The following is a 26,649-nucleotide window of genomic DNA, read 5'->3' as shown; positions in this document are numbered from 1 at the left end:
AAGGAAAGATCTGGCCGACCAAAAACATCAACAAGGCCAGATTCCGGCGCTGCTGTGTTGCAACATTTCACTATGTTATCTTATAAAGCAGGTGTTGACGGATGTGAAAATTACCGAACTATCAGTTTAATAAGTCACTGCTGCAAAATAATAACGCGAATTCTTTACAGACGAATGGAAAAACTGGTAGAAGCCGACCTCGGTGAAGATTAGTTTGGATTCCGCAGAAATGTTGGAACACGTGAGGCAATACTGACCCTACGACTTATCTTAGACAATAGATTAAGGAAAGGCAAACCTATGTTTCTACCATTTGTAGACTTAGAGAAAGCTTTCGACAATGTTGACTGGAATACTCTCTTTCAAATTCTGAAGATGGCAGGGGTAAAATACAGGGAACGAAAGGCTATTTATAATTTGTACAGAAACCAGATGGCAGTTATAAGAGTCGAGGGGCATGAAAGGGAAGCATCGGTTGGGAAGGGAGTGAGACAGGTTTGTAGCCTGTCCCCGATGTTATTCAATCTGTATATTGAGCAACCAGTAAAGGAAACAAAAGAAATATTCGGAGTAGGTATTAAAATCCATGGAGAAGAAATAAAAATGTTGAGGTTCGCCGATGACATTGTAATTCTGTCAGAGACAGGAAAGGACTTGGAAGAGCAATTGAACGGAATGGACAGTGTCTTGAAAGGAGGATATAAGATGAACATCAACAAAAGCAAAACGAGGATAATGGAATGTGGTCGAATTAAGTCGGGTGATGCTGAGGGAATTAGATTAGCAAATGAGACACTTAAAGTAGTAAAGGAGTTTTGCTATTTGGGGAGCAAAATAACTGATGATGGTCGAAGTAGAGAGGATATAAAATGTAGAATGGCAATGGCAAGGAAAGCGTTTGTGAAGAAGAGAAATTTGTTAACATCGTGTATAGATTTAAGTGTCAGGAAGCCGTTTCTGAAAGCATTTGTATGGAGTTTAGCCATGAATGGAAGTGAAACATGGACGATAAATAGTTTGGACAAGAAGAGAATAGAAGCTTTCGAAATGTGGTGCTACAGAAGAATGCTGAAGATTAGATGGGTAGATCACGTAACTAATGACGACATATTGAATAGAATTGGGGTGAAGAGTAGTTTGTGGCACAACTTGACAAGAAGAAGCGATCGGCTAATAGGACATGTTCTGAGGCATCAAGGGATCACAAGTTTAGCATTGGAGGGCAGCGTGGAGGGTAAAGATCGTAGAGGGAGACCAAGAGATGAATACACTAAGCAGATTCAGAAAGATGTAGGTTGCAGTAAGTACTGGGAGATGAAGCAGCTTGCACAGGATAGAGTAGCATGGAGAGCTGCATCAAACTAGTCTGAGGACTGAAGACAACAACAACAACAACATCTTATAAATAAGTGAAGCAGGGCGCACATAAAAGGAGGTAATCCGATCAAGTGTAGGACAAATCATGAAGCCTGAAATGTGGAAAGTGTATATTTCGAGTCGCTGCACGTAATGGAAGATAGCGACTTGCAACATTTTACTATGTTATCTCATAAGTATGTGAAGCAGGGAGCACATAAAAGGGAGTAAGCCGATCAAGTATAGGACAAATTCTGAAGCCTAAAATGTGGAAAGTGTACATTCCAAGATCGCTGCACGTAACGAACGACAGCGACTCAGGTCGAAGGATGGAGTACTACAAGTGATCTGAAGGCAAGTTTCACGATGATGTACGGTTTGCAGGGATGATTATCTGGTCTAACGTGGTGCAATTAAAACAGAACGATACTGTAAACATCCATACTGCGTCGACTGAGCTTATGAAAATCCCCATGTTCATGTGGACAAACATTGGTGTTAATGTGTGGTACGATCTGTAATGGTGAGGTGTATCTTCTGCAAACATCGATTTTAGCTCCCATCCGACAGGTGTTTGGAAAGGAAAGATTTTTACCTACAACAAGGTGGCAATCCGCGTCACTACCACAGAGATGTCAGAGTTTATCTGGATGTTTATCTACGTGGACGATGGATAAGTCGATGAGGAGCTGTTGAGTACTCACCACCGCCTCCAAACCTCACATCTCTTTACTCTTCTCTCAAGGGGACCTTGAAAAATGAAGTTTATTGACAGAAGCCAGATACAATGAACGAACTACGAGAAATCATAGAGGTGTCCTGTGCGGATATCACACTGGCAGCAGTGATAGCCGTAGTTCGGTCAACAGTTAGGCTGCATCTACGTTGTTTGGCTGGTAATGGCTGCCACTTCGAACACATAAAATAACCTTCCCCCCCCCCCCGACAGTGCAAGAATTATAACGGTATGTTATTTCATTCCAATAATATCGACTATCAAAGAGTGTCTACATTTTTCTGGATCCCTCTGTATTTTACCAGTGGGGCCTGCCTGGCGGCAGAACTGTGGCCGTGTAGCCAAGCAAATAGTGGAAGAGCTCCCCTTTCCTATGTTTCGAAAAATACTGTTGTAGATAATCATCGCTCGCTCTTTCACAGAAACGCGGAGTCTGAAATAACTGGCCTAGCTCTATGTACGGCTCTCTAATGTTGGAAGAGCTCTGATGTGTGTGGTGGGGGTGAGAACGAGCGTAAATTATTCAGTGACATCATGGAGACCGGCCTGAAGCGACAATTTTTTAAAAGAGGGAAGGCGATTTGCAATACGAATTTACTGGTAACGTAATGCGATGATCGTGATGCTTTGTCTTGGTGGGATTCCGTCCGTTGGGGGGAATCCACGCTATCGGGCTGATCTGTAAGCACTTTTCGCCATTGGCAGTCATTGTACACGATTTTGGCGTGAAAATATTGGTGGTCGTGTGGAAAGAGTTTGCCGTGGACAGAGTTCACAGTACGTGATCGGAACACTGAAGTTACAGTCCGGAGAGCGTCTCTTAGCGGGCGACCAGGGTTACGAGTTGCAGCAACAGCAACGTCCACGTCCTCTGCAGCAGAGCTATCTGCACGTCGGCAGTGTTCAGCACAACAAGTCAAGAATAATTATGGTGAGCATAATTTGAAGCGGCAACACGACTGGGCATTCATGTCTGCACATGCCTATTTCAGTCTAATAACCTGTCTCAAATTCACAGTTGCTGTATTGAGTTCATGAACCTGTTGGTTAAACAGCAGGTGTCCACTCACTGTGCTCGTTTAGGGTCAACGAATTTTCAGACCAAATTACTGTGCAGTAATTTGCATTAGGAGGGCTTAGTTACCTCATTGGGGAAAATAGCTTTTCCAGGCATTCAGAATCCCGTAGTTAAAGTTATATGCATTGAGTTTAGAGATCATTCAGCAATCTTGGATAATCTGTTCACGTTTTTACTATGTTTCAAAATTAATTAACTTACTGTGTTAACAGGAAGATTATTTCTTTTAGACACCATCTATTCATATTAATTACTAAACTAAACTCCATCTCGGAGGACCCCAACGGTACCGACCGACCGCTGTGTCATCCTGAGCCGATAGGCGTCACTGGATGCGGATACGGAGGCGCGTGTGTTCGGCACACAGCTCTCTCAGTTGAGGCACTTCTCGCGACAGGAGCCGCTACTTCTCAATCAAGTAGCTCCTCAATTTGCCTCACAACGCACGAGTGCATCCCACTTGCCAAGAGCGCTCGGCAGATCGGAACGTCACCCGTTCAAGTGTTAGCCAAGGCCGACAGGGCTTAACTTCGGTGATCGGCTGGGAACCGGTGTTACCACTGCGACAAGGGCGTTGGCCATATTAAAATAACGTTTTATGTAAATCTGTAATTTAGGATCTGTAGTTCAGGCTTTAGAAATAACGTTTTCGTGAGACTCACATACAATAAATTTCTTAACTTACATCTTACAGACGCGCCCAGTTCATAGTTAGTTTTCTGGGACTGGATAGTTTTTTGCACACAGAGAGTTTCACATACTTAAACACGAAAATTAATTATGGTCAAGACATTTCTTACTTCAGTAACTTATTTCAGTGATTTAACGAAACGGAATTGTGGTTCAAATGGTTAAAATGGCTCTGAGCACTATTGGACTTAACTTCTGAGGTCATCAGTCGCCTAGAACTTAGAACTAATTAAACCTAACTAACCTAAGAACATCACACACATCCATTCCCGAGGCAGCATTCGAACCTGCGACCATAGCGGTCGCTCGGTTCCAGACTGTAGCGCCTAGAAGCGCACGGCCACTCCGGCCGGCACGTAATTGTGCTCTATGTGTATAAACGTGTTTACTGACAGTACGACACCAGTAAAAGTAAAGTTAATTACATTACTAGGTCTCCAAGTATTTTGAAGTCACTCATTCAATAATAAGCAATCAAGAATGGAATCTCTTCACACAGGTGTGATTAATCATTATCAAATGTATAGTGAATTTGGCTATTTCGTTGGAGGATTTTCGGAATGTATATGTGGACTATTGGTACGTTAATTTGTTGAGAACTTGCTCTACTACGTATGCTGTTTCCACGTACTGTTTGATCATTTCCCAAGCAACCACAGTACGGCTACTAATGGGACCCACGGCTTCCATATTAAGTGTACGAGAGCTGCTTTGCCACAGCCAGTGTACCCAGCCGACAATATATTCCACACGACAAAATATTCAGTGCGTTTTGGTACTAGTGAACAGAAGCAGAAGCACAGGGGTTGGACAAATATATGGAAATACTGTGGCAAATGCATGCTTGACAGTAATTGCAGATACTAGGCAAGCCGGCTGGTTGCGATGTTGTACTGTATTTGACCACGAACGACACCTGTGCAATTTCTTCAACACGTTGCCAGTGTCGGTCGTGGCCAAAAAAGTGTTTTCTGTAGTTGTGAATGCGCTATGTCGCAACTAAGTGAGTTGGAACGCGGGCAAATTGTTGGTGTTCGCATGGTGCGTGCTCCCGTAACCAATGTAGCCGAACTCTTTGGTGTTTCAGGAGGCATCGTATCGAAGAATCATACGGCACACAGGGAAAGTAGAGAAACATCATCCGCCAAGTCACAACGCGAACGGAATTATGTCTTGAGTGATAGTGAAGAACGGTCATCCAAGAGACGAAAAATAAGAAGACGACAGCCGCAAATATCACTGCAGAACTTAATACCCCAATGGCAAACCCTGTCATCGCCAAAACAACGCGAAGGGAGCTCCACAAGAATGGAATTCCTGGGCGAGATGGAATTCAGAGACCACTCATCAGTGATGCAAATGTCTGCGAAAGGAAAACATGGTGCTCAAGACATGAAACCTGGACTGTGGGGCAGTGGAAGAAAGTCGTGTGTTAGGATGAGTCTTGTTTCACGTTATTCGCAATACTTCCCCGATTTTACGTCTAATAAGTGATACGTGGCAATGGTACGGTAATGACGTTGTGTACCTAGGACCCATGTCTGCTCTGCAAGGTGACCATTTTGGCATATCAAGTCCATGCCATGGTAGAATGTTTGTTCCGAAATGGTTGTGCTGTGTTCCAAGGTGACAGAACAGCGATTCCCATAGCTCATATCATCTAGGACTGGTTTTGTGTGTGCGAGGATGAGTTGTCGCATTTTACCTGGCAACAACTGTCAACAGGCCTCAATATTGTTAAGCCTCTGTGGTTACCTCAACTTCCCATTATTTTGCAGGACGACTGGAACAAGATTCCCTTGAAAACCATACAGGACCTGTATTTATTCCTTCCCAGACGACGGCAAGCTGTCTTGAATGTCAACGGTTTTCTTGTACCATAGGGGCATGGTAATGTGTTGTATTTCTGTTATTCCCCTATTTTTGTTCACCGACCATGACACAGGGAGTTGGTGATCACAGATATTTTGTAAGTATTTCAATTTTAAATGCTTTAAATTTGATGGCATGTTCAACAAAGCTATTCTTTTTACAAAATACGTAGCAATTATTGCAAAAATTAGCCGATTAGCCGGAGTGAGAATTACTAAACTTCAGGATCCTCTGAAGTCAGGCCACGCTTTTTCCTGTGTAGGAAGTAGCTCGCTTTCTAGACTGAGTGTGGGTAAGTATGTGGTTTTCGTACTCAACAGAAGGAGTACGGTACTAGTGGCGGAGCACATAATGTCATCCCGGAACACCAGCATAGTCAACAACGAGACTTCAATATAAGTGCCGCCACTGCAATCAGCTACGATTACGGGACAACCCATCTCGCGTAAAAACACAGCATGATACTTAACTGAACAGAAATTGCGGGTTTGCTTCGTGACTTCAATGCTATTATTCGTTCATCAACTATCAATCACATTAATTCAGCCTGTGTTAGCCAACAGTACATAAGTACGTGTTTTTACGAGAATGCTGGTGGTTGGCATTCGCATCCGGACGACCTGCTTCGCGTTTACCCAGATTTGCATGCAGCCCACATAACGTAACTGTGTTTGGAAGTCCTCTAATCTCGTTTTGGTACAGTCATTTGATTATACAAAATAATTACCACAACTGACCACTAGAAAACAATGCTCAGTGTATATAAATATAAATTAATATGGCGATTCTACAAGTATCAAAGAATACCTGAGATAGCCCTTAAAGCTTGTAAAGTCAAATTTATTACAAGAAGTGACATCTGCAAGGTGTTACCACGCTCATTAGCACCTGATGCAAATAATGACCGCAACTCTAACACACCAGTCATTCTTGTATCCTTGTTCTCTAAAAGATTTTCCAATCGTATGTAAATCGTCGTTCACTTGGCGAGTGTTTTTGCATAAACTGATTAATGAACTAACCACTTAGACAAACAATGATTAACAGCGTCAAGCACTGTATTGGAACCTCACTACCAAAATCACTAGTCATCACCATCATCATTCTCTGGGGCCTTTGTCCCACTTCAACGCGGGGTCGGCCCTGTTACCACGGATTTGGAGATGTTAGTGTCAGAGGGCGGCCAGATGCCCTTCGGTCGCCAGCAACGTGTCACTAGTAATTTCACTATATTCATGATGGCACATCGTACTTGTCATCTAACACAAAGTGTCATTAAAAATGTAAGTTATTCATATGTTGTGAGACACGACCACAATACTAATCGTCATTGCTGACTAACTGTAAAGAGACGTGATCTGAACCTCACATTGTATGACAAAATTTTTTGTACTGTATTGGGACAACTATCGAAAAAGATACTGAACAGACTGTAATCCACTCCAGGGAGTCATGAAGTCAAAATTCTCTTCTGATGTGGTGTACCAGTGCTACAATGGAAACGAAAGCAACCTGTCTATGGAGTCCAGTGGTTTGTGGTCTTGTTACTAGGTTAGTGTTTGTAGGCTCAGGATTCAGATTCCACTCTATGTGAAAGTTTTTAACAGAATCAGGTAGTTTTCGGTTTACCCCTGATTACACCAAACGAAGAGCATACGATTTCACCGTAGTTCCAAATTCAAATTAAACGTGAAGTACCTCCGATACCAACTACACGTTAGGTTGGCCATGACAGAGGCTTAAGTAGCACACTGTAGTAACCTTTCTCGCACTAGTCCTTTTATTTTAATTATTGGTTCTTGTTTCACGGGATTGGATCCTTTCGTGACAACATTGTTCAATCATTTGTTTGTTTATTCAGGGTTCCCAAGTCCTCAAATTCTCCTCATAAGGCTCGGCACCAAATTTCTCGCATTGTCCACTTTAGCATGAGGACACCGAATTGTTAATGGAATTTTATTTTGATTTTTAATTTGTCTTCATTCATTTCAATAACGGTACGTGATGGTTTAGACTCGAAGAGAGAACCAGATTTTTCGTTACGTCGCATAAAGTTCACACATGCCACTGCTGCTGGTGAAAGGAAATTTGGTAGTTAATGTGTCTTTTTTTTATAGTTAACAAACATATATGGAGTGGTCGTTTCCTAGTCATCACTGCACTGTTCGTCACGTTAGTTTAAATATGCTCACCTCTCATTTCTGGTGAAAGAGACCATTACATGGTACAATGTTTATTCCCCAATGGTAATGCTGTGATACAAGACGACAGGGAACTTGCTCACATTGCTCGCATCGACCAGAATTGGTTCTGTGAGCACAAAGATAAATTGTCGCATCTACCCTTGCGACCATAGTCACAAATTCTCATTATTATTGACCCTTTGTGATCTACAAGAGGCGGGTGTGTGATCACTATCCATACCCATCATCCTTATCAGACCTCGCACTATTTTCTGGAAGACTAGTATAACATTCTCTTGAAAACCATACAGTACCTTTCCCCAGACGCGTGCAGGCTGTTTTGAATACCACCGGTTTCCCTACGCCATAAAAGGCATGGTGATGTGTTGTGTTTGTGGTGTGTAAACATTGTTGTCCGCCCCCTGTGATACTCTGAACCCTGTGATACTCTGAACTCGATCTCACAGACGTTTTATGAGTATTTTACTTTTAAAGGGTTTAAATTTGGCGATATGTTCAATCAAGTTATACCTTGCTACAAAATGTGTAGCAGTTACTGCATAAATTCGCTAGTATGAGTATTTTCCTGTGTGGGCAGCAGCTTTCTTTCTAGAGTGAACATAAGGGTGTGAGAGTTTGTTCTGTTCTTTTGCAGTGTTTGTGAGATCGGCTCTGAATCGTAGCTCCCTTTCCACGAACAGGGGTTGAAGGTGTCGCCCTCGAAGGAGTAGCATAAGATTCATCACTAATTTTGAAAATAAATACAAAATCTCGTGAGTCCCTGTTCTTTCTGGCAAAATTACCAGGGAACCAATATGTCAACAACTGTAACATATTATTGGAAGCTAAGGTCGGTAGCGCCCGGAAACAAGTGCACGCCGTTCTGAAGCCGAACTCTTATCGAAACAGCGTCGCTTATCAGTCACCGAGTCCTAGCTCTTAATTTCTGATAAATTAAATCAGAGACGATCAGTAGCTGGCAATGTTCAACAAGAGCTTGATGGCATTACGAAACAGGTCAATAACAAGGTGACTTCAATTTTACAACAAGGAATTTGCATAGGCCACACTTGGACTGCAATAACCAGGACGGGATTTTTTTTTTTCATAGTGGCAGTTTTGCAAAGTTACATTCAAACTGAAAACTAAGCCCCGCATAATTTCGCAATCAGTTGGAAGACAATTTAACAGAACGGTGGACCGAAACGCAGAAAGCAGCTTTTGTAAGAGGACAGCTAGATGACCAAGCTCAAATGTGGGCCCTAAGGACAGGCACAGAGTGTGAAACTTAGAGCAATTTAAGAAAGCACTTTTAGAGATATACTGGATATACAAAAAAAAAAAAAAAAAGACATCGACAGTAGTATCCACAAGTGCTTCAGAAATGTAAGGAATAACAAACTGGAAATATATTTCGGCATTTATTATAGAATAAATGAAACACTTGTCACTCAACTATCAAACCAATTGTTTGTCGCGATTATAACATCCAAATTACCTTTTAAATGCTAGAAAAACAAGTTGTAGTTTCTAGAACTGACATCCAGACGTACAGATATGCTTTGAGGGATTAAGACTCTATCTATAAAGTTTTGAAAAGTAAGTGTCGAATTCTTTGCCACGTGGTAGTACTCATCGAAACAAGAAAAATAAGTCCAATAAACATGGGGCCGGAAAAGGCATATTTCCTGCGATACACATGTTTACAGGAGATATTCAACGTGGCGTCCATTCATGACAGTGCACCTTTCTGCCCTTCGGAGCAACGAATGACGCACCCTTTGATACATATCCGTTTGTTTTTTAACCTGCTGACAACCATTGAAGACGTGACCCTGTAGTGTCGACACACCGTTGATTGGCGTGGGGTAGACCAATTCCTTCAAGTGTTCCTACAACTAAAAGTCAATAGGTATTGAGGTCTGAGGAACAAACAGGCCAACGGGTAGTGACTCTCTGACCAATCCAGCGGTCCTGAAATGTCTGAGTGAGATGTGTGCGCACACTGTGACGAAAGTGTGCTCGTGCGCCATCATGCATGAATCATATTTGTATTCGCTGATGCAGTGGCACAGCCTCGAGCATGCCTGGCAATACATTAATGAGAAAGTCCAGATAATGCGCCCCATTTAACCTTTGCGATAGCACATTCATCTATCGCGAAGTACGCCTGCCCATATGTTAACTGAGAATCAGTGTTGGTGTCCTCTGTCCTGAATTTCTTGGGGATTTACGTCTGCCCATACATGCTTGTTATTGAAATTCACAACACCATCTCTTATGAACCCTGCCTCGTCGGCAAATAAAATCTTGATTATGAACAGAACATCTGCTGCACACTTCTGCAATAGCCATTGACAGAGCCGTCGTCTACCATGAGATTTTGTGGCCCCACGGCTGAACACACTATAGATAATTTGGATACAGCAATTATTCATGAAGTACCCCCCCCCCCCCCCCAATAAGAAAATGACACATGTCTTCTGCTGCTTCTAATCGGCGCACTCTGGTACCAGGGGTTCCTTCCACCGAACTTAGCACTCGGCCCTCCATGTAAGGCGTGTAAACTGTGCGGAGCCTTCCACTCTCAGTCTTCCGATTTGCTACACTATCCGTGTCCCTACGACGCTGCAAAAGGCTGCCGTACGGCTTATCAGAAGGCACTCATTGCTGTGGATATTTTTCAGCGTAGAGGGCACGGGTTTGCAGGTTACGTCCATTTGCTAAACAATAGCAGAATATCATATCCGCCATTTCACTTGTCGAGTAACAGGCTCCCATTGCTAACAAGTGGTCGAAGAGAGAAAAAAGTAAATGTGCTACACCATTTGTAAGTACAAATAGCATAATAACAGTAAATACATATGTTAATCTGCCTTTGGAAGAAGTCAAAACACCATCATAGTTACCCAGGGTTGACACTACTGTAAAATAAGGCACTCAAACACCACGACAAATAGTAACGCCCACAACCCGACTCGAGCCACCACGCAACTGACTGCAGACCACCTAATGGTAGGTAGAGTACTGTGAGTGACACATCATAATACCCTGCCGACACATTCTACAGAGCGCCAATGCAACGACTGTGCTAATATCCACAACCAAGCGTCGCGCAGCCCTACTATTAAACACGTGTTTATCTCGGAATGTATACGTTTCCGGACCCATGTTTGTTCGACTTATTCTTCTTGTTTCGACGAGTGTTACCACGTCTCAAAGTATTTGGCACTTGTTTTTTGAACACACTGTGCTTCTGTTGTCATACTACATCATAAGGCCGAAACGGAAATTAGTGGTGATTAAATGACTCTTTGGACTGAAGTCAATTGCAGTGCCCCTTAACAACGCAGGAATGAGTTCGTGATAAGAAGAGAAGGAACTTATCACATGTTAACTACTACCTTGGATAGTATGACTTTCACTAAAAATTGCATGAAACAGAGAAGACTACGAGGCTGAGTAGCCATTTCTATAGAAACAAAATTTGTGGAACCAGGAACAGACAACTTTCAAATTATGGCTGAAAATATAGATATATAAGGCTGAAAAGGAGAGAGAAATACCGAATTAAGGCAACAAATTTTACCTTTCATTGAGCTTAAGCGCTGTGGAAAAATTACAGACGTTTTAATAGACACAGGTAGTACAGTCAGCGCCATATCATGGGACTTAGTCGCACTTGGCTAAGAAAAGGATTGAATATTCCGTTTCTTCCTGTGACAGACGTATCAGTAAGTGTTGCAGTGCAAATTTCTGTATGAGCAGTGAAAGACCATATTCTAATAAATATAATAATTGATGGGAAACAATTTGAAATGTCAACACTGGTGGTATAGCGCTGAAGTGTACAATTAATCCTGGTGAACGGAAGAAGAACTATCCAGTAAACGTCGTTCACACATCAGCTCGGGAAATGCTAAACATCAAGAAGAAGATTTTTAGCTACAATTCGAGGTCAAGTATGACCGCGTTGACACAAGAAGAGGAACCATCACTATACTTCACGGAAGGCTTAGAAGCAGCACTTACGAGTTGGCAAACGGGAGACCTTGACCTTTTCAATAAAAAGTAATGGAGATGGGAAAACCTATATCATGATGTCACGTTAAAAATAGAAGAATGCAAGACTAAGATGAAGAGCAGCCCAAGCAAAGATATCAAAAAGTTAGCAAAACCTTTAAGAAAACATCAAAAGGTATTTTATAATAAACCATAGGCTTTACCAGGAGCACTCAATAGTTTCCATGTTAAAGAAATATAACATTTAATACCAAGCAATACCCAATACCTTACGCAGAAACAGAGGCACTTCATTAAAAATTACAGATAGTGTTGCAGGAAAAAATCAATGAACAGTCTTCTAGTTAGAATAATTATCGCTCTTCATTAGTAGTACTTATTTAAAGTTAAGTATAACTCCATTCTTATTCCAGACAATATAAAGCGTTCAGATTTAGATCAATACAAAAGTCCTGTAACTGTACTTCTCGGTATAAACGTGTCTGCCACGAGTAAGACACGAGGACATAAACTTTATTGCACTACTAGGTGGCCAAATATTCTCAACTCACTCATATAAAACTGAGCAATAAAAATTAGTTGTGGTCACACACATGTGATTAATCGTCATCAGATCTACAGTGCATCTTGTTGTTTTACAGAAAGATTTTCAATGTTCAGGCAAATGTTTTTTTGAGTTAGTGGTACATCATGTTCGGAAATCTCTTTGCTGCCTACATAGTTAACACTTTCGTGAACAGTTTGTTGCCGTGTGGACAGTTCATGGTGACAGTGTATGTACTGTCGGCGTGGCTGATGTGAACTGAGACGTGCTCTAGTTGGACAATGGTAAACATACAAATACATCCTGGACGTTTTATTTCGTAATGTGTCCTTTGTAGGAATGGGCAATGCAGTTAAATATAGTAAAACAGTACCGATATACAATTAAATACGAGAGGTGGTTGTTATAGTTATTCCTTTGTTCATGTAGCTCGTTAACCAATGATAAACAGATTGATAAAGCTGGCTCACTGTGAGAACTAAATGGTAGGTAACAGCTCTACACAAGGATATGTTTAATATTTGTATTAAAAGAGAAGTGATCACAAGGTGAAAACTGTAAAAAAATTCAGATAATTGTGGCTGGCTTAATCACTGACTAAAAAATAATTAACTAAACACTTTCGAATACTTGAAAGAAACCAACGCAATAAGTTCAAACAACACATGAAACCTTGAAGCCGCGCAGGGTTAGCCGAGCGCTTTGGGGCGCTGCAGTCATGGACTGTGCGGCTGGTCCCGGCGGAGGTTCGAGTCCTCCCTCGGGCATGGGTGTGTGTGTTTGTCCTTAGGATAATTTAGGTTAAGTAGTGTGTAAGCTTAGGGACTGATGACCTTAGCAGTTAAGTCCCATAAGATTTCACACACATTTGAACATTTGAAACCTTGAAACCTTTTACGCAGTCGTCTCATGTCATGATGACTAATCTTTCAAGTAAGCTTCTTTTCTCAGTCATTCCCAAATCTTTCCTCTTTTCACGCTGTCATATTCCTTTGTGATACCAAGGAACACTTGGGCTTTATCTTTATCTCTCGTCCCCTATTTGTTCATCAATACGCAGACACTAAGAACTAGATCTTTTGTTGACATTTCTGTCCTGAATCTGTATCACATCTCTTTTGAATGTGGCTCCACAATTTCCGTAATTTTACGTTAATGAAGTTTAGTTTCGGATCATCTGTATGCAATTGAAAAAAAAAGGGTAATTTTTTTTTCAGACACGTTTTATCCAAATTTCCTAAACCATAATCAGTGGCTGTGTTTGTTGATACTGTCTGCATGTGAATTTACTGTATTGCTAGTGAAGCTGTTTAATGCATGTAGCACTATAATTAGTTTTCAACACAAGACACTAACTGTTTCACCAACAGTGAAGCGACTGAGGATGATCTCCCAGGCAATTTTCAGGCCAGGGGGAAGAAGTATCGGAAGTATACTTCGGCGATAGTGAACATTACTTTCTTTTTGCCGAATCATTGTGCCGAAGTTGACAGAAATGAACAACGCAAATTAATGATGTGGAACCAATTAGTATAGTCGAACTGTGAGCATTACTGCTTATATACGGCTACCCGACTTCAAAGAATCTAGTTGCGAATGGAGCGAGAGAGACATTTAACGCTAAGGTACAGATACCTGCTGGGCAAGCAGCCATGTTGGCGACGGCGCCGACTATGGAGAGAATGAACTGCGCCTCTTCTGTGCAGCCGGGAGGCAGCTCCAACGCGTACGTCTCCATGAAGCTGAGTAGCGCGTCGCTTATGATGTAGAGGAAGTCGCGCCTGAGGTTCGAGTCCAGCAGTGCTTCGGAGAATTTCGGGTCCCTCGCCCCCTGTGGATCGGTGGAACAATTTCACATCAATGTAGAACCGAAGTTCGTACTAGGAACGCTATGAGTACATCTACGAGGGGTGTCCAATAAATAATGCTATACTCTATTTTTGATAGCAGGTTGATTTTATACAGGATTACCATACTCCACATTATTCTCCTCTCTTTCGGGCTACAGAACCTTGTTTTTCAAGATAATCTTCGTTCAATGCCGCAACCTTTCTTCACCTTACTGAGAGGGCCTTTGTGCCCCTATGGTACCACCCTACTGGTCGACGTCGGAGCCAACATCTTGCGGCATCAGTAACCTATCCATCATCCACCTGCTGCTTCCCTAGGAGTGTATCCTTCATTGAACGAAATAGATAGGTAGGTGCAAGATCCGGGCTATAGGGTGGATCAGTAAGGATCAGGAAAAACAGTCCAATGAATACTTCTAAGCTCTTCTCGGGTGCACAGACTCGTGCGAGGCCTAGTGTTGTCATGGAGGAGCAGAAGCTCGTTTGCATTTTTCTGGCGACGAACCCACCGAAGTCGTTTATTCAGTTTCCTGAGGGCAGCACAGGAAGCTTCAGAATTGATCGTGGCATCATGAGGGAGGACATCAAAAAGAACAACTCCTTCAGAGTCCCAGAAAACCGTCGTCATGACCGTGCCGGCTAAGTGTGCGGCTTCGACTTTTCTTCGGACAAGAGGCGATGTGGTGCCACTCCATGGACTGTTGTTTTGTTTCCGGTTCACCAGTGAGTATGGTCGACAAAACATTGTCACTATCAGGCCCGTACCGTGCATGCAAATCCGCACGAATTGTCGTTCATTGCTCTTTATGGTTTGCTATTAATGGCCGAGGAACCAAGTAGGCACACTGTACCTCCTTATTGTCATCCCCAAGACGAAAATTTAGAAGTGTTAGAAACATTTGTTTGTTTCCTATTTCTAAAGATTATTTTACTGTTTTTCACAAGGGAAAGCGCAAGCGGAGAGAAATTGCATTCCTTGCACGAAATGTTTGGTTTATCATCACGATACTTGCTCTTCATCTACAGAACCATGCAAATACATACGTGACAGATGTTTAAAAGACTGAAACCAATGTTCATTTCTGTTCATCAAGTCATTTATAATAGCGCAGTTGTTTGGTAATGTTAGAATAAAAATTATACTTAAAAAATCATTATTTGTACAGGATGAAATTACGATAACTTTTTTTCGTACTTTCGCCTTTCGCTTTGGCACTGTCAACGTTCATCTCATATAGCAGATTTGGTATGTTATAACAATTTAACTGTGATTGGCTTACAAGTGGAGAGTAAATTCAAGAATATATATACTAATTTGTAGCCTTCTTCATAATTTTCAAGGCCTTTACAGGTCCTAATCTTCTAACGTCATGAAATCTGGGCCCCGTGCATTACGACTAGATACTTAGAGCATACTATTTTGGGGGGGTGGGGGGGGGGGGGGAATAATCTCCCCAAATACCCAGGTCCATTGTGATAGTCAGAAGTAATTATCCTCTTATAGTTTCAATACACTATAGTAAAACTAAAAAAACGTTCAAGGAAAAACGGGAATGCAGAAATATAAGCCACTTAGGAATGAAGCTAAAAGTCTGAGGAATATATATTTCAAAAAGGCTGTATCTTAAAACTGTACTTCGTTAAGCACTGCTAGTTTCGAGCGTGGATCATTCTCAAGTCCATCTACAACAGACGTTGACACACCATCGTCATCAAACTCAAATCGGATCAGCCGTGGGTAGTTGTGCATAACGTGGTCGTCACAGTGCAGTCTCGTGATGTTTAGCCACAAAGTACACCCTACACACGGCGATCAAGTACTGTTTATTTGTTCATCATATTCTTGTTATGTTCTACATCATTTGACGGGGCCTAGCTTGTTTACATATATCGGGTTAAGAAGAAAGCCGTAACTGATGATAATCTTATACACGGTGATTCTTTTCACCATGTACAAACAATAGGGACTGGCTGATGAGAGGATACGGAACAAATAAGGTTTAATGAATTTACGTCCGGAAGTGGATGCTTTCCATGCTAGAGACTATCTGTTCAATCACACACTGTTACAGAGACTGCGGTCTGATACGGGCACTCAGCCAGAGTTACAGAATGTACTCAAAATGGTTTCCATGTTCCTCAATGCATGCATGTACGCGCCGTAGCATGTTCTGTCTCACACGTTCACGTCAGCCAGACTCCATTGGTACGGCGTCAAAGGCAGCATGAATACGTTGCTCCAGTGTCTCCACATCTGGAATGGGCTCTGAACACACAATACATTTGAGATGACCGCATAACCAGAAATCACACTGATTGAGATACGGTGAACGAGGAGGCCATGCAATTGTACCCCCTCGTCCGATCCATCGACCATCGAAGACACGATTGAGATGCGTCCAGACGTTAACGGCGAAATGGGCTGGAGTACCACCATGTAGCCGGCCGCGGTGGTCTAGCGGTTCTGGCGCTGCAGTCCGGAACCGCGGGACTGCTACGGTCGCAGGTTCGAATCCTGCCTCGGGCATTGGTGTTTGTGATGTCCTTAGGTTAGTTTGGTTTAAGTAGATCTAAGTTCTAGGGGACTTATGACCTAAGATGTTGAGTCCCATAGTGCTCAGAGCCATTTGAACCATTTTTTACCATCATGTAGCAGCCACATAACCCTTCGAATCAGCAATTGCACTTCTTCCAGCAGGGGAGGCAAAGTCACCCGCGAGAAACGCCGACAGTTTCAGCTTGTTAGGCAACGTGAAAGGAAGACTGGTCCCAAAATACGGTCGGCAATTCTCCCGACCTACACATTCCGGCTGCACCAATGCTAATGATTCGCTGTCACCATACCATTGGGCTTCTGCATACTGTTCCACGGATGACTGTTATGGAAGTGGAAGATACCATTCTGCGTAAATGTGGTCTCATCTGTGATTGGCATGGTTGACACAAATCTCGGAATCCTAGTTGCCTGATGAAGAATGTGGAAAGTCTGTTGCTAGTAAGCACTGCACACGCTGCAAGCGATAAGTGTAGTAACAGTTGTGGTGGACTATGTTCCACAAGGTGTCTGGCTTACCCTGTACTGGCGGGCCACCCTCCTAGTCACTGTCACGGCGGTCGCATTCCACATTGTTAATCACATTTTCCTCCAAGTCTGGTGTCCGAACATTTCGTGTACGTCCTTCATGGTTGCCTGCTTCCTAAAATGACCCTGTCTCACACAAGCGGCAAAACACTGTTGCAAATATTCAGAGTTGTGATTGTTGTCGGCGGGGATATGTCTCCTGATACAACTTTGCAGCCCGCCGCTGGCTGCCATTTGCCTTTCCGAAAGCAAACATAACTGCACAAGCTCTCAATTCGAATACGGAACCATTGTGTATAACGCTGTATCACATCCACCACAATGTGAGTCAGCAGGAGAAGTGAATCGGACACAACATTACCATATGCTATGGCAGGTGGGGACGCTAGGGCATGACGTATGAGGAACAGATCCTCCCTATAGGAGGGAGCCATGCATGCTGTATCTGTGGCCGCATGGTACAGCGCGTATTAGACCGCAGTCTCTGTAACAAGGAACGTTTCAGTAAGTGGTCTCTAGGATGAAACCCTGCATTTCCGGGACTGAGTTCATTAGACCTTTTTTCCCATGTCCTCCCATCGATCAATCCCTAGATTTTGTACACGGTGGAAAAATTTATCCTGTAGATAGAAACCGGTCATGAAACATAAGAAAAATTTTATGATCGAAGACTGTTTTGAAATCTATATACGGTTAATGTTGGGATGCTGTTGCATCCATAGTCCACGTCACCGTAACTGCTCTCAGTATTTCGACTGATAATGTTAAGAAAGGTTTTGTGATTGAAACCCTTAAGGCGGTAGGAGACCTAGGTCTGCAATACATCAGTATACTGTAAAATAAAATATGAAGAAATTAGTGGTAGGCTTTGCGTGTAAGACGTTCTACCTGTATTTACTGCGACGAAATCCGCTATCGGTAACGCTCAGACAGTCCTGATAAACTTGCGAATTATATAGGTACTGGGCGAAAGCATTAATTGTATTTTCCTGTGTAAGAGAGATACCAACTCCGGTGTATAGTGTAGCGTGAGTTATATCTTTTGTTATTTCTAACTGACTGGCCGGGTGAAATTCTATTCACGTCCCGCAGAATTAAGTGATGTAAGAAGTAGTTTATAACAGATTCGTAGCGGTAATTTGATTTTCTTTGATGTACAACGTCATTATGTTTAAAACTGAGTACATCTGTTGTTTCGACACACCGCAAGAATAGAAACACTAATTAGTGGTGCAAACAGACAGTACTACAGTTGAGGACGAAGGGAAAGCGATTGTTGTCCATTTTCATTTTCCAGAACCACTCGCAATCCTGAAGGCAAATTATTCGTTCGTGTTGGGGCACTTGTTGCCTATTTCTCTTATTTCCTTTCACAAATTTACTGTTTCTACTAAGTGCTTGTCTGGCGAGCGTACGAATCTCTTCACACTGAAGCTACACTCCTGGAAATGGAAAAAAGAACACATCGACACCGGTGTGTCAGACCCACCATACTTGCTCCGGACACTGCGAGAGGGCTGTACAAGCAATGATCACACGCACGGCACAGCGGACACACCAGGAACCGCGGTGTTGGCCGTCGAATGGCGCTAGCTGCGCAGCATTTGTGCACCGCCGCCGTCAGTGTCAGCCAGTTTGCCGTGGCATACGGAGCTCCATCGCAGTCTTTAACACTGGTAGCATGCCGCGACAGCGTGGACGTGAACCGTATGTGCAGTTGACGGACTTTGAGCGAGGGCGTATAGTGGGCATGCGGGAGGCCGGGTGGACGTACCGCCGAATTGCTCAACACGTGGGGCGTGAGGTCTCCACAGTACATCGATGTTGTCGCCAGTGGTCGGCGGAAGGTGCACGTGCCCGTCGACCTGGGACCGGACCGCAGCGACGCACGGATGCACGCCAAGACCGTAGGATCCTACGCAGTGCCGTAGGGGACCGTACCGCCACTTGCCAGCAAATTAGGGACACTGTTGCTCCTGGGGTATCGGCGAGGACCATTCGCAACCGTCTCCATAAAGTTGGGCTACGGTCCCGCACACCGTTAGGTCGTCTTCCGCTCACGCCCCAACATCGTGCAGCCCGCCTCCAGTGGTGTCGCGACAGGCGTGAATGGAGGGACGAATGGAGACGTGTCGTCTTCAGCGATGAGAGTCGCTTCTGCCTTGGTGCCAGTGATGGTCGTATGCGTGTTTGGCGCCGTGCAGGTGAGCACCACAATCAGGACTGCATACGACCGAGGCACACAGGGCCAACACCCGGCATCATTGTGTGGGGAGCAATCTCCTACACTGGCCGTACACCATTGGTGATCGTTGAGGGGACACTGAATAGTGCACGGTACATCCAAACCGTGATCGAACCCATCGTTCTACCATTCCTAGACCGGCAAGGGAACTTGCTGTTCCAACAGGACAATGCACGTCCGCATGTATCCCGTGCCACCCAACGTGCTCTAGAAGGTGTAAGTCAGCTACCCTGGCCAGCAAGATCTCCGGATCTGTCCCCCATTGAGCATGTTTGGGACTGGATGAAGCGTCGTCTCACGCGGTCTGCACGTCCAGCACGAACGCTGGTCGAACTGAGGTGCCAGGTGGAAATGGCATGGCAAGCCGTTCCACAGGACTACATCCAGCATCTCTACGATCGTCTCCTTGGGAGAATAGCAGCCTGCATTGCTGCGAAAGGTGGATATACACTGTACTAGTGCCGACATTGTGCATGCTCTGTAGCCTGTGTCTATGTGCCTGTGGTTCTGTCAGTGTGATCATGTGATGTATCTGACCCCAGGAATGTGTCAATAAAGTTTCCCCTTCCTGGGACAATGAATTCACGGTGTTCTTATTTCAATTTCCAGGAGTGTATTTATAACGTGCAACGGGCCCACAACTCCCAGAAGCTATATTGTACGTCACAGACAACACGTATCTGTTTGTACAATAGCAGCGTTCGTGGATGCGTTGTTGAAACTGGGATACCCTTGCTGAACGTAGTACGGAAGCTATGCTGATCTACAAATACAGCCCAGTGAACCTAAAACTGCACAGTTTTAGTCCAGTGTGCTACTACGGGGCTCTGCTTGTCCACTGGGATGGTCCACTGGGGGCAGAATCGCACAATAACCCTCGGCTGTGTGTGAGGCGGCGGTGAGGTGGGTGGGCTCCTGTGGCTTGCTGTGGGGCTGTGAACCACTGAGGGCTACGGCGGGGCGAAGCCTCTCCGTCGTTTGTAGGTCCCCGGTTCAATACACAGGATACACACGTTTGGCTTTGCTGGCAGTTTCACAGGCAGCCAGCAGATCAAAACGAACCAATGGACGTCATTAACTTAACGCAGGTAGTAAAGGTGATGCCGACGCCATGAAGGACAGTACTGGGGAAGGCTGTTGTGTACACTGGACAGTGTGAGCGGACGCCAGTCGCGAGCTGACACAATGCTGACAGCACAGGTAACGCCGCCGCTGGAATTCTGCACGAGATGACAGCCGCTGTCCTGTTCCTCAAGTGTTTTTCTGCGGTGAGGGGGTTGTACAGTAAAGGTGACGCAAGGTGGTCAACAATGAGCCCTTGGTGGAGCACGCTGAGAAGACGGCGCCAGTCTGCCGCTAGGAGAGTAATATACCGGTGAACACTACGCAGGCTTGGTTAAAGCTACAGGTACTTAAGGCTCTATGCCCTCGGCAGAACACGACAGACAAGGTGTGAGAATTCTATGAGTGTGAGCCTGAAACCTTCCCATCCCAAAAATATCTGCAGTCGGTCTCTCGTATATATATAAAGCAGATAGGAATCGAAAATGCGCGAATTTCATTGGTCACCTTGGTCTGACGTAGCTGTTTGTAAAATTATTGAGACTTGGGAGGAGGCTCCACGAGAACTGAGCCTCGTGACTGGACGACTGCTCGTGAGAGGCTACGACTGGCTCTCAAAGAAGAGGTGAATGCTACGAGGGAAGACTTAGTCCGCTGCTAGTGAGAGAATCATTCCGAATTCTGCTCACAGAATTCGGTATGAGAAGTAGTCATTTCACTTTGCAGCTCCAACTGGAGCGCGATGTAATGCATGCGTTAGGCAGCTTTTCGGGACTTACAAGGATCGCCTTACAGTGGCCACGAACAGCAGCACTGGCAGGCAACGTAACGACACTGTTAAAAAGAATGGTAAGATCAGAAATCGGCTTCTTGATATGTAGGTAACAATGTACTCACAAGGGAACCTCCCCATCGCACCCCCCTCAGATTTAGTCATAAGTTGGCACAGTGGATAGGCCTTGAAAAACTGAACACAGATCAATCGAGAAAACAGGAAGAAGTTGTGTGGAACTATGAAAGAAAAGCGAAATATACAAACTGAGTAGTCCATGTGCAACATAAGCAATACATGAATAATCTTAGATCAGGAGTGCCGTGGTACCGTGGTTAGCGTGAAGAGCTGCGGAACGAGAGGTCCTTGGTTCAAGTCTTCCCTCGAGTGAAAATTCTACTTTCTTGATTTTCGCAAAGTTATGATCCGTCCGTTCGTTCATTGACGTCTCTGTTCACTGTAATAAGTTAAGTGTCTGTGTTTTGCGACCGCACCGCAAAACCGTGCGATTAGTAGACGAAAGAACGTGCCTCTCCAATGGGAACCGAAAACATTTGATCGCAAGGTCATAGGTCAACCGATTCCTCCACAGGAAAACGCGTCTGATATATTCTATACGACACTGGTGACGGCATGTGCGTCACATGACAGGAATATGTTGTCGCCTCACCTAACTTGTACACTTGGCGAATGGGTAAAAAGATTCCTGTACCTTGCCCGATTTAGGTTTTCTTGTCGGTGTGATAATCACTCCCAAACAAGTGATCGCATCGGACGGACGGACGGACGGACAGATAATTATTGTCTGAAAATTAAAAATTAAAACTTTTCATTCGAGGGAAGATTTGAACCAAGGACCTCTCGTTCCGCAGCTGCTCACGCTAACCACGGGACCACGGCGCTCCTAAGCTCAACTCACCCAATATGTTGCCTATCTGCTCATGGATTACTCAGTTTTTATATTTTGCTTATTTTTTTCATAGTTCCATACAACTTCTTCCTGTTTTCTCGATTGATCTGTGTTCAGTTTTTCAAGGCCTATCCACTGTGCCAACTTATAACTAAATCTGAGGGGGGTGCGATGGGGAGGTTCCCTTGTCAGTAAAGGGTAGAGTGTTACGAGTGACAGTAAAATGTCTTTCTGGCATGCATAATTTTACGAACTCAAATTTTTTCAATCACTGTGGTCATATCCAGAAAACGAATCAGTGTGCTAATAATAGAGTAACCTATCTATCAGTTCCTGGTCTTGAGTCTCAGCCCATCTTAGTTAATTCGTTACTTGTAAAGTTTCATCTTCTTGTGATAATTTTTCAGCGACAGGAAGTTATTAAACATGTCCATGGTACACATCAGCGCAACTACCGCACTCGTTTTATGTGAGTATAATAAACAATAGAAATACGGTAACTTTGACTTTCATTAGAATTAGATTACAGTATCACTATTCCACCACCCTATGAAGTCTTTAGCACTATATTTTAGCATTAATAAAAAATCCTTGCACAACAAGTGATAGTTTACCGCAATATGGGAATTGTGAGCCCGCCTTGATGCAAACACTTTTGTTATCTATTTATTCCCCAAATTAGTTTCAGCAACAAATATCGCCATCACCAGTGGGTTCCTTAAATCTAAAACTTGCAGAAAGTCACGTAGTTATGAAACACCGCAGAACTCCCACTGCAATTTACATACTCTCCTCGACATGCCATACATTTCTCGCGACACACGTGAACAGCAAGATGGCGTATTGTTTTGGCTTGTGGAAGAAGTGCGGAAGGTATCTTTTTCTCTGTATGAAAAGCAGCTGCAAGCCGTCCAGCGAACATGAGTACACGACAAACTAAACTAAGTAATAGTCTAGTACACACCAAAACAGTATCCACAATAGTACCGTAGTCCTAACTGTATAACGCTGATATAAGAAAGTTCACATTTTTGTATTTGTTTACTAACAGCCGTTCACACAGTAGCAGATGACATAATGTATGCAGAGAAACGGCAACAGAAAAACACAGAAAATAAGCCTCGAACGCCGGCTGCTGTGACCGAGCGGTTCTAGGCGCTTCAGTCGGGAACCGCGCTGCTGCTACGGTCGCAGTTTCGAATCCTGCCTCGGGCATGGATGTGTGTGATGTCCGGTAATTTCGAAGAATGATTGCCTATCGAAGTTGCGGTGTCCAAACGATACATATCGAATGTGCGATCGTAAATCGATCATGCGACTCTGGTGGTAGGCGTTGTGATCAATTATTAGTGATCGTCATTTTTATCTGTTTTCCATCGTTCCCTTACTTGCTGTAAATTACATACCTCCGCGAATTATTTGTGAGTTACTAGGGAATCTTAGATGATTTATGTCGTTAGTGAGTGGGATGGTTGCTGTTCATGAGGATCCTTCGACGGATTCTCTCACATGGAAAAATCTAATTCCATGTTTATCCAGCGTAGAAAATTGTTCGACTTTTTGTCGCAAATATGGATAACTACCGGATGAGGAAAGAAGGGACTGTGTAGACTGTGGTGGTGCGAAGTGTGTAAAACTCCGTAAGAACAGTTTCGATGCTGAAATACCGTTTACAGTTTCATTGTGGACTGTGTGGGAAACGAACGAGTACCAGGAAGAATACATGGTTCTTCCATACTATCCATCCAGACCACTATAATGGACTTTCACATGATGACAACACCAACGACGAGTAAGGTAAGTCGTCTCCTTTTCAATCACAATTATTTTTGTAACGCTCTTCTTTTGTCGTTTCTGTAGCAACCACCCTAAACTAATTCATAACGCCTGCCACCAGAGTCGCATGATCGATTTACGATCGCACGTTCGATATGTATCGTCTGGACACCGCAACGTCGATAGGCAATCATTCTTGGAAATTACCCAGTCTTCATTGAGCATCTACATACCGATAGAAATTAATTACCGAAAGTCGTAGGTGGTGGGGTAGTACACAAGTATCGCAAATTCCTCTTGACTCACAATAACTAGCAGCGTAAAGGAACTGACCAAAATAAACCCTCCAGCACTCACCTTCCAAATGAGGTTGCCGATGATGGAGCCGACGTGGGCGCAGTACTGGGACTGGGACAGCAGCTGGAACTTGAGGTTCTGCAGCTCCTCCTCGGCCCGGTCTATCTGCTCTTGCTGGTAGTCCCACTCCTTGTGCAGGGCGTCGTACGACTTCTTCAGCTCCTTCAGTTCGCAAACAATGCGCGTCGGGACGACCTGCTCTTCGCCTGTTCCCGCCATCTTCTGCCGTCACAGGTAGAGTCGCTTGGTAGATCAACTCAGTCGTTGTTATTCAGAAACGTGCTTGCGAAACCCACCAACGATTTTGATCGTCCCACCTGTATTGCGAAAAGGCCGTTACTACGGAAACGAATGTTCTTCGTTCGACAACCGACGTGCATTGTTGTCTCGATTTTCGAACGAGATTACGGGCTTTCCACAGAAATGATTAGTTTTATGTACCTGTGGTGTATTATACTACTAGGGTTCTTCACGGCATATACCAGTCTTAAGGAATTGGAAAACGTGACTGTTGACGGATACAATACACATATGAGACATTGTGTGTCTCCTTGCCTAAGAGAGCTTCGAACTCCCACAATCATGACCATTTTAGTATGGAATGCCTATTCTATCATGAACATTTTATAAACTGGAATACGGAAACACGTATATTTTCCTTCCGAATGTTAATGCCATTGACTGTTTAGTCCTTTGTACTGAAAGGAATAATATTTAAATTCCGCAACAATAATACGCTGCCTAGTATTCATGGTATGTGGGAAAAACTGAAATAAAAAGTAATTTACAACTTATAGACTGCAATAACTTTGAAACTATTCTAGTTTTTACAATGTGGTTTTCAACATGTGATGAGAAATATAAAGCCTTTTTTATCCTCCAGGAAACGGGTTTTTGACGCTAAACTGAACTTGAAAATCTGATAAAATGAGCGCGCGACAGGAGAAAGCTCAGTGTATGGTCTGGTCCATATAAAAGACGTCCGATACGAAAGAGCAACGAAACTCAGAAACATGGTATGGAAGGCTACAATCGTCCCGACCAACCGTCGGGACTTAGCATATGTCATGTGTGGAAAGAGGCAGAAAAGGAGCAGGCGTCGCCCATACATTTCAGATGCCAGCGTGTAAAATGTATGGCACGTGTTTGCTAAGAGTCCGTCAAAATCGGTGCGTACAGCGGCTAGAGAAGTGGAAATGAGACAATCGACAGAACCCAATGTCTTGCGTATAGGTTACGGCTATATCCCTACAAGGTGTAACTGCTTCAGGCATTGAAGCTGACAGACAAACGTTAGCGCGAACATTTTGCATAGGCGATGCTAGGCAAGACTGGCGCATAACATTTCATGTATCCGGCAAACTGAATCGTCGTAACGCTCGTAAATAGGGTTCACAACATCCTCATGCTACACATGAAATGGAAAGAGACAGTCCCAATGTCAATGTCTGGTGCGGACTGATGCACAATTGCATCATTGGTCCATTGTTTTTGATCGAGTATTCTGTCAAAAGGTGGTGCTTACCGTGACATGTTCCAAGAGTTAGCTGTGCCACAACTGCAACACCTGCAACTGGATGTCACATTCCAGCGGGATGGGACACCACTCCACTAGTCCCCAAATGCCCGTCAATTCCTAGATGAAAGATTTCCGGATAGAAGAATTGAACGAGCTGATCCAATTCGATGGCCACCACGATCCCCTGGCCTAACAGCACTAGACTCCTTCCTGTTGCCGGCTGCTGTGACCGAGCGGTTCTAGGAGCTTCAGTCCGGAACCGCGCTGCTGCTACGGTCGCAGGTTCGAATCCTGCCTCGGGCATGGATGTGTGTGATGTCATTAGTTAGTTAGGTTTAATTAGTTCTAAGTCTAGGAGACTGATGACCTCAGATGTTAAGTCCCATAGTGCTTAGAGCCATTTGAATCTTCCTGTGGGATTTTGTAAAGGATCTGGGTGTACCAAACCAGTGTTAGATACATACAGGACTTGAAGCACACATTCACAATGAATTACAACATGTCACCTAGAAGAGAAATGGAATTCCAACTAAACGTGATCCGTTCCACTAAGGGTGCACACAGTGGTGGATATGAATGATGAAACAAAACTAT

The 26,649-nt window shown here is 43.8% G+C and overlaps 1 protein-coding gene across 1 annotated transcript in view; it reads right to left on the bottom strand.

The window, feature by feature from the left end:
* Positions 1–24,755, bottom strand: part of LOC126188599 (heat shock factor 2-binding protein-like) — a 147,892-nt gene extending 123,137 nt beyond the window's left edge. The window contains exons 1-3 of the mRNA XM_049930201.1: positions 24,537–24,755; positions 17,289–17,297; positions 14,118–14,313 (exon numbers count right to left, since the gene is read on the bottom strand). Of these exons, the coding sequence (XP_049786158.1) occupies positions 14,118–14,313; positions 17,289–17,297; positions 24,537–24,755 (424 nt within the window). The remainder of the gene's footprint in view (positions 1–14,117; positions 14,314–17,288; positions 17,298–24,536) is intronic.
* Between the last annotated feature and the right edge of the window lie 1,894 nt (positions 24,756–26,649).

This window comes from Schistocerca cancellata, chromosome 5 (assembly GCF_023864275.1).
Source record: "Schistocerca cancellata isolate TAMUIC-IGC-003103 chromosome 5, iqSchCanc2.1, whole genome shotgun sequence".
In the NCBI taxonomy this organism is placed as follows: domain Eukaryota; kingdom Metazoa; phylum Arthropoda; class Insecta; order Orthoptera; family Acrididae; genus Schistocerca; species Schistocerca cancellata.
The sequence above is the reverse complement of the archived record's forward strand: the minus strand, read 5'-3'. Positions and strand labels throughout refer to the sequence as shown.